The sequence below is a fragment of the Cryptomeria japonica genome, chromosome 7 (assembly GCF_030272615.1).
Source record: "Cryptomeria japonica chromosome 7, Sugi_1.0, whole genome shotgun sequence".
NCBI lineage: Eukaryota > Viridiplantae > Streptophyta > Pinopsida > Cupressales > Cupressaceae > Cryptomeria > Cryptomeria japonica.
Genome location: NC_081411.1, coordinates 244,285,208 through 244,300,936, shown reverse-complemented (window position 1 = coordinate 244,300,936; position 15,729 = coordinate 244,285,208). Strand labels below are relative to the sequence as shown.

The 15,729-nt window shown below is 37.7% G+C and overlaps 1 protein-coding gene across 1 annotated transcript; it reads left to right on the top strand.

The window, feature by feature from the left end:
• Positions 1-5,973: 5,973 nt before the first annotated feature.
• On the top strand, positions 5,974-12,937 carry LOC131051478 (G-type lectin S-receptor-like serine/threonine-protein kinase At5g24080). Its single transcript, XM_057986030.2, has 9 exons — positions 5,974-6,873; positions 7,368-7,493; positions 7,618-7,946; positions 10,697-10,848; positions 10,955-11,340; positions 11,451-11,652; positions 11,754-11,988; positions 12,075-12,219; positions 12,306-12,937. Exons 1-9 carry the CDS (start codon positions 6,775-6,777, stop codon positions 12,540-12,542), a joined length of 1,911 nt encoding a protein of 636 aa, XP_057842013.1. The 5' UTR covers positions 5,974-6,774; the 3' UTR covers positions 12,543-12,937.
• The last annotated feature ends 2,792 nt before the right edge of the window (positions 12,938-15,729 follow it).

Sequence of the window (15,729 nt, the reverse complement as noted above, 5' to 3'; positions counted from 1 at the left end):
CAGGATCAAACAACCTGTATGCCTTAACATCCTCACAGTAGCCAACAAATATGAGTGGTTGGCTCTTCCTCTCCATGGCGTTCCGCTGAGCATCAGGAATAAATACCCAAGCCTCACTACCAAAAACTCGGAATGTAGAAACATCAGGCTTGACATGGGTCCAAGCCTCCTTAGGAGTCATATGTCGTAATGCCTTATGGGGCATCCGATTCTGAATATAATTGGCACAATTGACTGCCTCAGCCCAAAATGAAGAACTCATAGCTCGAGACTGTATCATACAATTTGCCATCTCCCGTAAGGTTCTGTTCTTTCTCTCAGCAACACCATTTTGTTGAGGGGTATAAGGAACTGTAAACTGATGCTGTAAACCATGCTCAGTGCAAAAATCTTTGAAAGCCTGATTTACATACTCCCCCCCATTATCTGTGCGTATCCTCCTGATAGAAAGTCCAGATTGCTTCTCCACAAGTGTCTTAAACTTCTTGAAAGAGTCAAAGGCATCAGACTTGTACTTAAGAAAGTACACCCATGTACGTCTGGAGAAGTCATCAATAAAAGTGAGTACATAACGGGCCCCTGAAAACGAAGGAGTCGGAAAGGACATAAGATCACCGTGTACCAACTCTAGGGCTGCCCTAGCACAAGAGGCTCGACCCTTAGGAAAAGGATCTCGATGATATTTACCAAGGACACAACCATGACATACACCATCTGTACAAGAAATCTGTGGAAGCCCAATCACAAGTGCTTGTGTACTCATCTGCTGTAGATATCTGTAATTGACATGACCAAAACGCCCATGCCAAAGCCTACTCACTGAATCTGCATGTACTATAAGAGAGGAACCAACAGTGTCTGAACTCTCAAAGCCATCAAAACTATATAAGTGAGATGCAGAATCCACACTCTCAGTAGCCACAACCAAGTCAGGATCATGAAGATCTTGAATAACCACATCATGTGGAGAGAACTCAACTATCTTACCAGAGCCAGAGTGGCAAATCTGATAAACGGATAGAAGGTTTGTCGAAATGTCAGGAACCAAAAGCACATCCTGAAGACAACCACCATCCAATGAAACAGTACCAGAACCCTGAACGGAAAGTTGTGCTGAGTCACCAACTGCAATATGTCTAGTGCCTGTAGGAGCAAGAGCGGTGACCAAATCCTGTGTGTGTGTGTCATATGGTGAGAGGCACCAGAATCTAGAATCCAAGTGGACGCTGAGGACAATGCTTGTGCAGAAAGAGCATGACCTTTCCCTATGGGCTGTGAAGGAGGCTGTGGTGCACTGATATTATGCTACTGCATGGCTTCCTCCAAAGCCTCTAAACGTTTCCAACACCTGGAAACGGGATGTCCTTCCTTGCCACAAAAAACTGCAAGGATCACCTGATTTCTTCTTAGTCTTGGAGGAAGACTCACTAGACTTTGAAGATTTGCCCTGTTTAGAATTGAATTGTGGTTTTGAATCAGACTTAGGTGGTGGCTTGGAGGGATTCTCACTAGCCTTTGAATCTTTCTTAGGCTTCGGTTTCTGCTTCTGTTTTCCTTTGGAGGACTGGGCTACCAATGCTTGGTTCTGTGAACCTGAAAGTGAATCCAACTGCTTAAGCTTAGCTTGCTCACGAGTCAGACGATCACAAAAGACCTCAAAAGAAGGCATGACATGTCGAGCACCCAAGGCATCCATGGTGGAATAGAAGGTCGAAGAGAAGATCTGAAATGGACCCCGAAGCTTGGAGAGAATCAGGAAAATGCACTCTGTATCAGTCTTAGTCTTACCACAACCCTGCAAGATAGATCTTTGCTATTTGAACTTCATCAAAAAGTCCTCAATAGAAGGAAATGAATCAGGTACCAAGGAAGTTAACTCTGCCTCAAGCTGCAAAGCTCTGAACTCATTGACAGTACCAAAAAGTCCCTCAAACTTGGTCTAAATGGCTCGAGTAGTGATACAACCCTCAAGATGAAACTGGAGACTGTCGAAAATGTGTAAAGCCATCAATCCCATAGCCTGATCCATATTGTTCCTGTGCTGCATAATCTCAAAAGGACGTGTCAACTGAGGCTGAACCTCATCCAAACAGGACCATAACCTTTTTGACTGGAGAAGAGTCATCATGCGACCCTTCCAAGTGTGGTAATTATGCGGTGTGAGAGATTCAATAGGTCTATCTGCCATCTTGTGAACTGTGCCTCAACTGGTCTGAATTTTTAATTATTATTAAGTGGTCTTTCAGAACTAGACAGAAGATGCAGAAGGGGGTTTGATTTTTTTGTATTGGTGTTTGTAAATTCTGGTATTCTGATGTAAATAACAGAAAGCAAGAGAAAACACCCCCCCACAATGCAAAAAACTAATCCCTAGTACAAACTGAAAGCCAGAAAATGATAGAAAGCAATAACGGGTTGAGACAAAATTTGGAGCACCTGAAGAATTTTCTGATGAAATAGACTTTAGATCTGGAAAGAGCACAGAACCACCTTTCTGACGCCTATTCGCTTGCGAAAAACGGAGTCCGTATGCAAAAGATATGGCTCCTGGAGTGCAAAAAACTTGTTCTGACTTTGACTGGCAAAAAACACTACAAAACAGCAAAATAAAAAAAAAAAGTCTCTATTAATTAGATCAGGCTCGGAACCAGCTTTCCAATGCCTATTCGTTTTCAAAAAACGGAGATCGGACGCCCAAATTATGCCCGATTTTGTAAAACTGCTCCTAAAGGGACCCAGATGGGCCTTTAAGCCCTCAAGGGCTTAAAAAAATAAGCCCCTGGTCCTCTGGGCGACCAGGGGCGGGCGCAGGGGGGCGGCGGCGTGGGGACGGCGTTGTGGCGGTGGGCGGCGCGATGGCTGGGCGCGGGGGCTGGGCGCGGGGGCGGCAGGGGGTGCGTGGGCGGGATACCGCCGGCGGCGGTGGATGCCGGGTGGCCGCCGGGCTGCTTATCGGCGGCGCGACGGTTTACACTAGCTGCGCCTGGTTTTTTTGAAAAAACCGTGGTTTTTGTATTTTTTTTGATTTTTTTCGAATTTTGCCTCGGTTTTCATGCCCTAGGGCCGTACGGCCTTGGGGCCAAAAAAAATTTGCCTTCTGGTGCAACTGTGTCCAAATCGGATGAATTTTATATGGAAATAGGGGTTTTTGGGTGCTACGAGCTCAACGGTGAGGTCCGTTTGGGCTCAAAGTGCACCGAAAAAAATACCCCTATTCCAAAATAAAAAACAGAAGACAAACACAGATCTGATGCAACCAAAACCTGGATCTCAAAATCTTTCAAAAGTCTGAACAAGCTGCAGCAGATCTGGCTTTGATACCATGTAGGATTTGAGAAATACAAATCCACAGAACCCAAAAGAAACTTGCATGCAAGAAACCTGTCACAGAGAAAGAGAGAGAACGAATACGAGGGTTTTGGCTCTGACAAAGAGAAAAGATGTATTATCAGAGAAAAAATGAATCAAGAATATGAATAATACAAGAGATCAATCCTTATAAAGGAGATCAACACCAAAAGGAAAACCTAACCCTAAGGTGTGAGCATTTAATAATTAAATATTAATTATTAAATGACTAATGTATGCATAAAGAGAAATCTTAAGAGGAGAGAAAAGTTAATTAATTACTTTACTCTAACACAAAGGATGACACCCAATAAAAGTACAAACTTAAATTGTCAAGTGCAAGAGTTACATAGAGAGGATTGATTAAAAAAAATTAAGCCCATGTGTAGTACCAATAGTTTTGGCATAAACAAAAGATGGAGAATGGAGGATGTACATAGACATATGAGCTATCGATAAGATCACTATCAAGAACTAATTCCTATTACCAAGGATGGATGGCATTATGGATTGTTTGAGTAGTGCAAAATAGTTCACAAATATTGTCTTGAAGAGTGGGTATCATCAAATCAAAATAAAAGAGGATGATGAAAAGAAGATTGTATTCAAGATTAATGCGGACCTATATGAGTGGTTAGTCATGACTTTTGGTTTAACTAATTCACCAAGCACATTCATGAGACTAATGAATGGGGTATTCAATAAATTTGTAGGTAAGTTTATTATTGTTTACTTTGATGATATTTTAAATTTTAGTAGGACCAAAGAATAAAATTGGTGGCACATTAAGCATTTCAAAGATTGAGAGAAGAGAAGCTATTGATAGACATAAATAAATATAGTTTTGAATGCTTGGACAAAATTAGTGTATTAGATTTTTTATAATTCTATGATAGGATTGAAGTTGGATCTAGAGAAAGAGTAATTTTGTAATGGCCCACACTGTCAGACATTGGACTCTAGGAAAGATCTTGTCATGAATTGGTGAGTTTCTATAGGAAGTCCACCAAGAATTTCAATACCATTTGCACATCATTGAAAGAAACAATGAGGGGAGATAAAAAAGAGTTCACATGGACATCAGGAGCATAGAGGATTTTTGAATTACTAAAGCAAATGGTAATAGAGAAAGTAGTGTTAATGTGTACCTAATATTGACAAAGTATTTTACCTATTGGTTGTGATGCTAGTGGAAGTGTGTAGGAACAATGTCGAGTCAAGAAGGAAAACTAATAGCCTATGAAAAGTTGAGTGGTGCAAGGAAGACATACTTAGTCTTCGATCAAGAGTTCTATGCCCTTATGCAAGCCTTAAAGAACTAGAGATATTACCTACTACCAAAGGAGTTTGTGTTGTACATTGACCATCAATCCTTACAACATATGAATAGTCATACAATGCAATTAGAGGATTATAATGTACTATTTAAACATCCATACATGCATAGTCACAAGTCTATATACAACGACAATCCTCACAACATAGTTGTATTGGTCTATGGTAAGAGATACTAGATACTTATAATGATTCCATGCTCAAAATGTGTTATTCCAACTCTAAAGCAATTTTTTCGTACAACTATATATACATACTTAGCTTTCTTTGCTTGATCACAAACTAGCACACAACCTATAATGATAAAGATAGATTATATTCTAGAAATCGTGTTTACATATAATTGTTCTATATCTATATGTAGACTAGTCAAAGTGACTTAGCTCCTACAATAGGCTAAATAGTTTAGTAACAACTAGAGGGCAAGGTTAAGTGCCTTCTTTCTAGAGATTATAATCAATACTGTTGCCTTAAAAGGATGTGTGATTGATCTAAGATGATCGACTAAGTTTGTAATTACAATAATTCTAAGAGATTTCTTATGGCTTGAGATAGTTGTGGTAACACATTTATGATGTATGGTACACCAAATCACTTTGAAATGCTCATGATCATGTCAAGATCATCCATATATCTCCAACATATACCTCACATACTCTAGTAGTGGTGCAAATCACTATGCACGAATAGGTCTTAGCAATAATCATAATTTTGGCCAAACTCTTTGTAATTTCTACCATAGGTTCAACAAGGTCAACCACACCCCCAAGGCAAACCACAAATACGATTTTCTATCACACATCAAGACATTGTTTCAAATGAAACAATTCAAACATAAAACAATGAGCTGAACATGATAACCTAAATGACATGACCCCTAAAAAGTGTGTTTGTCAAATCATCCATCAACACATCAACACATCAACACATTAGACAAATCAGCCACATTGCTCATCCATTAAGAGATAATAAATCACACATTCATTAATAACCTAAATGATATGACCCCTAAAACTTGTATTTGTCAAATCATCCATCAACACATCAACACATTGCACAAATCAGCCACATTGCTCATCCATTAAGAGATAGTAAATCACACATTCATTAATATTAATAAATGCAGGAAAATAATTAAAGATAACATTAAAAAGTAGTAGCCATTCATTATTCTCAAGCATGTACAGTACCAGATAAGAACAACTCGGAAAATAAAGTACGTTTACTATATTAATTTTATATATTTCACTCTTACTGTCTTACACCAGTGGCAGTAACTATGAGAAAACCTCCAATAATTCCTCTTATATCCTCATATAAATAGTTATTAAATATTCTCATCTCGGGCCTTTAGGGCTGGTGTGGAGGGATGTTCTGGGTTGAAGGAGGCAGAGTGACCTTCAACGGCACAGTTTGGGAGTGGGAAAAGCTTACGGGTTAGTGATCAGAGGCTAAAATGGCGGTCATAGAGAGGAACGTGTTGTAGAGCTCTCAAAAAGCCTTGTCTGCATTACACGTGTCTTTCTGAATGTTGAAAGTTGGGTTGATTTGAATCAACCATTTTGTATGTCACGAAATCTGATCTAACATAATTTAGATGAGACTACTCATGACTTTCTCCGTAGACTTTCTTTCGATCTAAATAACACAGCATTTGACTGAAAATGATAAAATTTTAACTTGTAATTTTACTTAGAGGGTTTTTTTCATTGTTCGGGAAAGATGAGCTTTTGAAAGAGGTTCGGATTTTTTCCTCAGGTTAAATGAGATAAAACATTGAAACCCTATACATATTTGAAAAACAGTAACAATTAACAGTAGCATAAAGACTGAAAATTGATAGACAATACAAAATCCCGCCCCACCAGCCCTCTGGGTGTATCCAATGTGTATCCAATTTGTATGGTTTAAGTTTCACTGTTCAATTCGTTTGACCCTAGTTTGAATCGAGTGCCTCAAGAAACTATTGAACTTAAATTCTCTTCTGTTTTTCCAATTGACTGGGCTTAAGATTGTACAATTCTTCTCGTAAAGTTGGGATATTGAATTTATCAGTTTTCTATTTGGCCTCTGATCTATACACTTAATTCAATGGACTCCGATCCAAGCATTCAAAACGGAATAGAAATGGACTTGGAACTTCTTATACAGCATATAGATGGTGCGTTATCTGCCGCTGTGATTAACAAGGTATGCAAAACTATTCAATCCCTTTGTTAACTATTCAAGATTTTAATCTCTGATGTTTTAATCCCCAAAACACACAAAATTATTAGCCCCAGCTTAATTCTGTGGAGAGCTGGATATTGTTAGATATTGAAGTGAAACTAATATTTTTAGGAAACATAATCCTTAGTTGTAAAATGGTACTATTTGACTGGAACTGAAAGCGTGTACATTCCATATGGAGGTCACATGTTCAAATCCCCCCGATGGTAAGGTATAACCTAATAAACAATATACATACAAGGTATGGGAAAAACGATTTACTTGACTCCTGGGTCGTGATCTGCTAAAATCAATGTTATAACCAGAATTGTTGCTTCTGAATGACAAGAAAAGTGGTCAAGTGAGCATGAAATTCTTTGACTTGGTTCAGCTTGTTACTTCTGGATCTTCAAAAATATTAGAATTCCGTGTCTCAGAGGAATCTAATGACCAGAATTTTTTATTTTGCATGATAGAGCTGCCGTAGTGACAAGGGTGAAGGTGGTACGGAATTCTCCGATTTTGTTCAGCCTGCTTCTTCTGCATTTATCGAACTATTAGAAGGACGGATCTCGGAGGGCTCCAAGTTATTTTCAAATCAGGTACTGTCAAATTCGAAGGAAAAGGATTTCTTGCAGCTGAAATATATTTAAAATTTGAGTTATGTTGTTTTAATTGCGTCTTGCTCATTTGAATACGATATGTGTACTGTTTTCTTTTGTATAGAAACCATTTTCCTCGAGCACATGGGCTACTGACGCAAGAACAGTGGCTGTGGATGTTCTCAGAGGAGTGAGTAATATCCATTGGAGTGCAGTTGGGCTGTTAGCAGTGGCGATTGTCCTGGAAAGGCTCGACAAAATTTCCTCAAACGACAGAGAATGTGTGGATCTTCTCCGAGGGATGAATGACTTGGCAAAATGTATTAAGCAGCTTCAGGAAATCAAGGCTCATTTGCACAAGGAGATAAGAGAAAAGATGTCTGAGGGTGTTTATCTGATAATAGCTGGAGCATTGATGTGTACTTCTGTTATTCGATCTAAGAAATTATCAAAGTATGTGTTCCTTATCATCTGCATGACTTATTACCCAATGAAGCTATTACATTGATCCTTTGGATTCAGTAAGAAATGCTCATTACATTTTTTCTCTTCTATTATACTCGAGCCATTTCCATCGCTTGCAATAGTATTTAAGCTGTTAAGTCCAAAGGCCAGTATTCGCCCACATATTTCTGAGATTTGTCTATATTAATATTCTGACCACTGGACACAATCTTTATTTGGTCCAGGTCAAAACCTTGACCACTCGAGACGACTACTGAGCTGCCACCAGATTTCAAAATCTCTATTAAGTGGCTTGACAATGGTCCTTTGCAAGCAATCTGATGACCCAGGTTTAATTCACAAAACAGGGGAAATCACCCCAGCTCTGTGAGTGGCACAGATCGGTTAGTTTCACCTTCTGCATACGTGACAAAACAGGTCCTATTTGGCCACTAGAGGCAATTATTGAGCTGTCACCACAATTTAAAATCTTCAAATGGCTACACAGTGGTCGTTTGCAAGCAATCTGATGACCCAGGACGTTATGCAAACAAAGCAAAAACAGAGCATTATAAACCTACAGCAGATTAAACAGTAACTATAAATTGCATAGGGACAACGAATTACATGATTCGCTGAAATTGACTACAACAGTTGCAGCAATGCATAAGCTTTGATATATATATCAAATGTTACATTCCTCAAGTTTATGTAACTCATTGGTAAAAAATGAAGAGAAAAAAAAGGGAATGATTTATGACAGTTGGACTTCACAAATGAACAATCTCCCACATGAAGTCCAATCCATCCTGCAATTTCCAATCCATCCTGCAATTGACTAAGTTCCAAGATGCCACCCGCTTTCCTAGGTTTAATGTCACATTTACGAAACCAAACAAAGCTCTGCAGAACTCCAGCTTCTCTTTTTCGTAAGTGCATCTGCAGGATTGAGGCTAGCGTGAAGCTTCTCCAACTTTAGCTTAACCTATCAAGAACTCTTCTAATAAAATAACTTTGAAGCTCTATGTGCTTTGTTTGTGAATGGAAGGCTGCATTTTTTCTTAGTGATTTGCACTTTTGATGTCACTATACAAAACGAAGTCTTTTTGTTTACTACCCTATTGAGATAGTAACCACTGCAACCACAACATGTCCACAACATCTCTTTAGCTCTTTCTATGATTGCAATATATTCTGCTTCCACAGTGGAGAAAGCCATCACCTTCTGCAATCTAGAAATCCAGCCGATCGCTACCCCTACAAAAGTGAACACATACCCAATGGTTGATCATGTTTTATCCAAGTCACCAACCATGTAGAAGTCAACGAATCCTTGTAGCTATGCATCTTCTCCTCTAGACAGCAAAACATGATATGATGTGCCCTTCAAGTATCTCAGAATCTATTTTATAGCCCATCAATGAACTTGTCCTGGATTCCTCATATATCTGTTGATCACTCCCACTGCATGAGCAATTTTGGGTCTTGTGCAAATCATTGCGTATGTAAAACTCCTAACAACAGAGGAGTAAGAGTTTATTTTCATGTTTTTTTTTTCTGTATCTGAGGGCATAACTCAGAACTCCTCCCTTGTTGGTCTTAGTGTGGTTTATTTCCAAGACCCCTCTTAAGCCACAGTGCAAGTTGGACTTATAGACTAACTTTGTTACCAATTGTTAAGCAATATAAACCTACCGCAGATTAAACAAACAATACAAACTGCACAGAATTAATGAATTACATGATTCACCAAAATTGACTATGTCCACAGGAAAAAACGAGTATTTATTCTACTTTACCTGTTGCAGCAATAATTAAGTTTTTCATAGAGCAACAAATATTACATCCTTCAAGTTTGTGTAACTCATCGGCGAAAAGTGAAGAGACAATAAAAGCTGAATGTTTTGTGACACTTGGACTTCACAAATAAAAGCTGAATGGTTTGTGACACTTGGACTTCACAACCACAAGGGAAGAGTCACAGAAAAGGAGGAATCACCTGAACACTGTGAATGGTATTGGTCGAGTAGTTTCAGAACAGATAGGCATCATAGAGCCTAACAAACGCAACCAGCTATTAGTGACTGTGCCTCAAGGTCAACTTCCACTGTTTACTCACAAGTCATTAAGACCTTTAAAAGAACTTCAGTAAATAACTTATCATGTATATGAAAATCCATGCACTGAAATCCCCTTCAACCCATCATAGACTATTCTGCATGCCACCTATCATAGCAAGAAAGTGAGACTACACACCATCCCATTAAGCATACCTACATCTCATCTTCCATTTAAGAAAATTCGGATTGAACTGGAATTCTTTACAAATATAAGGATAACAAAATATTATTGACCTCCAATTCATTCGAAAGAGCTTAGAATTAAGGGTTAAGGGCCTTTTGTTTGCCATGGCACATCTCGGAGAGGACTCTTCTCAAGGAGGACTTCCTTAACTGACATTTTTAAACCCCCTAAACTCAGAGGTAACCGACTTTTTAAACCCCTTAATATCTCAGAGCTAACAAGCACAGAATGCCATATGATGTTGATCCTTATCTAGATTCTAAATTAACATGATTTTCTTCCGTGTTTTTATTGGTTTTGAATTCCCAACAATGTCCTATTTAGGCTTGACAGAACTGTATAATATTTGCAGGTCATAACGAAGAATGACAGAACATTGGACCACGCATATTACCTCCATCTGATTTTCAAGTTTTAAGTTTGGCATTGATTTTATCTTCAAAAATATTGTACAGGTTCCTGCTGTCTACAAAGATACGGGAAGAGCTTAATTTTCTAAGAGGACAAGTAGATCGTATGTTCAGAGATATTATGTTACAAGTGCAACTGAAGACACTATTTTCTTTTATGTCATATACGTCACTTCAATCCACACCAGAAGCTCCAGGTATTTGATTTCTCACTATATGTTCTCACATTTTCGTTTACAGATTCAATGCTTCAGAATATCAGTTGGATGTCCTATATTTGAAGTCTTATCTTTGCATAAGCAGGTGGGATTTGGTTGCAGTCTGAGAAAGATGTCGCTGAAACTTCATCCCAGGGACAAATTCATAGAAATGCAATTTCTTTCAACTCACAGCAAACAAATCACCACCAACCTTTTAACTGGAATCATGGTCACTCTTCACAAATTGCAAGCCATAGGAGGAATAATCATTATCAAAGGACAGGAATAATATCACGCATTGTTCGGGGAATCAGGGGAGGCAGAAAAACAGTGGGTGATGAAAAATACGAGCGTTTGGTCTTGCAGAAAGGAATGAAGGATTTAGATCGAGGCACAACTGTGTTCCCATTCAATGAAATTCAGATTGCATGTCAATATTTTCACCCAAATAATAAGCTAGGAGAAGGGGGATTTGGGTCTGTATATAAGGTATTAAATTAAACAGACCATTCACAATTTGATTTGCAAACTGTAAGGGCATTCATATCCTATTTATTATATGTGGTTTGTTTCATGACGATGTAGCATTTCTTTTACAGGGAACTTTTGCAGATGGTAAGCAATTGGCCATAAAGAGATTATCTGAAGAAGGAAGGAGCTTATTTACGAATGAATGGGGTATTGCTTCACGTTTACAACATCGTAACCTTGTAAAGCTGTACGGATTTTGCATTGAAGGAGAGGAGATATTGCTTATTTACGAATACATACCTAAAGGAAGCCTTCAAGACCTTTGCTTCAGTAAGTAAAGAAGAACCATTGTTTCCTTAAAAGGATTTTAAATTGGACATTTACATATGTATTGTATGTATGCCAATGTATGATTTTGATTGCAATTGCAGATCCTTCAAAGGTCCAAGTCCTTGATTGGAGAACCCATTTGAATATATTTGAAGGGGTAGCACGTGGGCTGGCATATCTCCATGAGGATTCTGGGATTTGCATAGTGCATAGAGATATAGAACCCAGTAATATATTACTTGACGAGAATTTCAATGCCAAAATCTGCGATTTTGGTTTGGGAACAGTCTTAGATAAGAATGACATCCATCAAAAAATACCAGTTGCTGGAACGGAGTAAGATACATGGCATAATTTTTTTAACTATTAATGTAAATATACTTGTGTTAATTAGAAAAATGTTCTAATTTTGGCATGTGCAGAGGCTACATAGCTCCCGAATGTAAGTCTGATGGTCGAGTAACAGATAAAGCAGATGTTTTCAGCTTTGGTGTGGTCGTGTTACAAATAATGTCTGGCAAAAGACAGGTGGAATCTAATTTCTCCTTCCCAGACCTTGTGAAGTGGGTGGGTATATATTTATAACCTCAGAATTTTTTATGTCAAGGAAGTGCTCTTTACCATTGTAATGTGAAATTACTTTTGTGCAATAGGCGTGGAATCTTCATGAGGAGAATCGCCATTTCGATCTAGTAGACAGCAGGTTACTTTGTAGTGAAAATTTCGACTCAAAAATTGCAATGAGAGTGATACTGATTGCCCTTCAATGCACACAAGAAGCGAGGTTGAGACCTTCAATGTCAAAGGTATCATTCTTGTTGTCATTGTCTAGCGAAGAAGAAATTGGCATGCCTACACTGACAAAGCCAGATTATCTCTGTAACAGCTAATTGGCCCTCTTTCTTAATGTTATTCTAGTCAATTTCCTGTCACAAACCTTAGTTCTTTCCTAAGCTTTACTCAAATTCACATGCCATGTGAGTAATATTTGGCACATCATCTAAACTCACTCACCATTCAGATCTCCTTTACAATTAAATTTACAAGTACAGTACATCAAAAGTACTCTCTATCAATAATTCCACAAGCAACTAATTTAGAGATTGCTCATAACACTTACCTTCATTTCATATTTTCTAGTTTGTATCCAAAATATTCTTAGCATCAAGATTCTATATGTATGCTACGTTACTTCGTTGGCTGGTTGCCTTTGTGTGGTCCCAGCAGCTGAGCCCTGTTAATGTTCAGATTTAATGATTAAGAAAATGACAATTAATTATTTTAATTTTGATTTTTATAAATTATAGAAATTATAAATAATATTTTATTATTAAAATTATTCAACAGATGACACATGACAAAGAAAAGGAATCTGTTAATGGTTTTTAATATCCATCGCTTTATCTAATCTTAAATCCAATAATTCCCAGTCCATTTCTTAGGAATGCAGTTACTGTTTCTTAAGTTTTAACGATTTAAAGGACCATAGACAAATTTGTTTAACTGGGGTGTACACTACTAAATATTTAAATCTGGACACCATAACACAGCACAATCATGCTCTGCCTTTATCGACCAAAAAAAATACAGCACAATCACAAAATAAAAAATAGAAAACAGCATTCACGAATCATTGGTAATTTCTGAGGTAAAACTATCCTACAACAAACTCCTGGAAGGCTCTTCTTGTACGTTCCTTAGTCCAATACATTTTTCTTATTATGCATTATATAAACAGCATTCATCAAACTTGAGTTGCTTCTTATAACCATCATATGAATATACAGGTATAAATTCATTCTTTGTTCATTCATTTGCAATGACAATTACATTTTGATTATCGTAACATGTATGCATGCCAGCCATTGATTGCATTCTTTCTGAAACCACATCTACGTTGCTTGGTCCCCTTGAACATTTATCTTACATAGAACATTGATAAGCTAACTAATAGCAACGATATCCATGCAAAGCCGTCTCTTTCTTGTGTTGACAGGCAGATGCAATCATAAACACGCTCAAATTGCAAAATATTCTGAACAGCATTCACAGTGAATACTAATTTATCTTTCACTTCAGATTTTAGGTAACACATACTTCCTATTAGGACAGCGGGTACATACCATTGCTCATTGGTAGTATATTTTTCTTGTTTGCTGCTGTGTTAGATTATGTACCTGCAGCAAGGTTGTTTGACTTGCAGAAACAGGGGTTGTCTGTATCAGTTTGATATTAGACCAACAAAAGATGATTCAGAAAGGAGTCTGTCTGAATTGGTAAAGGAGAGGAAGTGTTGACGTGTTTTTTATGATTACGTTGAACATAGAATAGAGTTATCAATGGTCACCTTACTCTCTCTTGAACAAAGTTAGTCTGTATGTTAAGATTGTATGTTAAGATTGCAATAAGATCAAACGGCTAACTCCAAGATTTCTTCAATGCATGGACGTGACTCAGTTGGCAGATGTGATATGTTGGTAATCCAAGGGGCCTTACATTTGGATTGTTCTTTCACTTATTTGTTGTGGCTAGAACTCCATCATCAGATATAGTGATTCTATGATACTTCTGCTTCGAACGAACTAAAATGAATTGAAAATAAGGGAGAAAAGGGTTAAGAAGGATTTAAACCTACTCCTAAGGGCAGCAATATCAATAGTTAATGCTTCGGTGGACAAATTCCAAATAAACTAGGCTCTGCTTTGCCAAGATAAACTACAACTCTGCGAGAACCGGTGCAATCTTCTGAGGGTGTTGAACGATTTTCAAATCGAGAAAGTGCATTTGAATACCCAAAACAACGCAATCCAAACGACTGTACACAACCGAACTTAGCACAAGTTTAATGGCTCGGGCTAATTTTACACTGCACCTTACAATCAACAAGATGCAAAAAGTATGAACCATGGAAATTCATCAGACACCATTACATTCTCCATTGAAATCAAAGCACTTTATCTAACAATTGAGAAAATAAAATTCTACTCTAAGTGAGGAAGGTGAAACCATGCAATTTTTGAAAAAATAACTTAAGTGGACACCATCAAAGAACAATGTTTCATTGTTATTATCTCAAAACTTATCACAACAATTTCATACATATCTCCCTCTTGTTACAAATGAGGGGGGTCACCCCTTTATATAGGCCTCGAGTCATGATAACAAGCAAACCCTAATTAGGGTTTCCCCAAAAGATTATCCACTCAAGATGTAACAAGGTGGGAATCAACAATAAATACCCCATAGAGCCCATATACAATTAAGTACAACCTTGTCAAAAATGGCACCCATAAAACATTAATTAACCATTACATTCAAAAAGTGCCCACTATGCAATGAATGTACCCTCGTGCAAAAATTGCCCATGATGTCATAAATGCATCATCATCTCCTGAATGTGACGACTACATGTAGAAGAAATCTACTATAATGCCATATATGTGATGGTTGCATGCAAAGAGATATTTCATTAATTTAGCGTGCGCTAACTCGACTGTCACTTGGCAAGAAAACTTAGGAGAGAAGAATTTGATCCATGAAGAATTTTCTTGAAGTTTTCCGAGATTTTCAATGTTTTTCCACCATCTCCTATTTTTTAGGGATTTTCCACAAATTAGGGTTTCAGGTCCAGGAGGGAGAGAATTCTCTCACGAATCCAAATCTACCATCATTTTAAAATTCAGATGATTCTTGATGCCCGAAAATGGATTTTTAAATTTTTTTCTTGGGGAATTTTCTTGTTCAGTTCATCCTTCATTCCTTCCTTGCCTTAGAAATTTTATCTTCAATTCATCCTTGGGTGAGATTTCTTCCTTGCTTGGAATTCCATCTTGAAGGAAGGAATTTCCAACACTTCGTCAAATTTTTCACCTTTCTTGGAATTTTGTCTTAAAGGAAGGAATTTCCAACACTTGCCAAATTTTCACCTTTTCTAAGAATTTTGTCATGAAGGAAGGAATTTCCAACACTTAGTCAACTTTTCTACTTTCCTGGAATTATTCACCTTGAGTGCATTTCTTTCTTGAGGAAGGAATTTTTTTGCTCTTTGAATTCATCACGTCCGTAGGGGATCTTTTT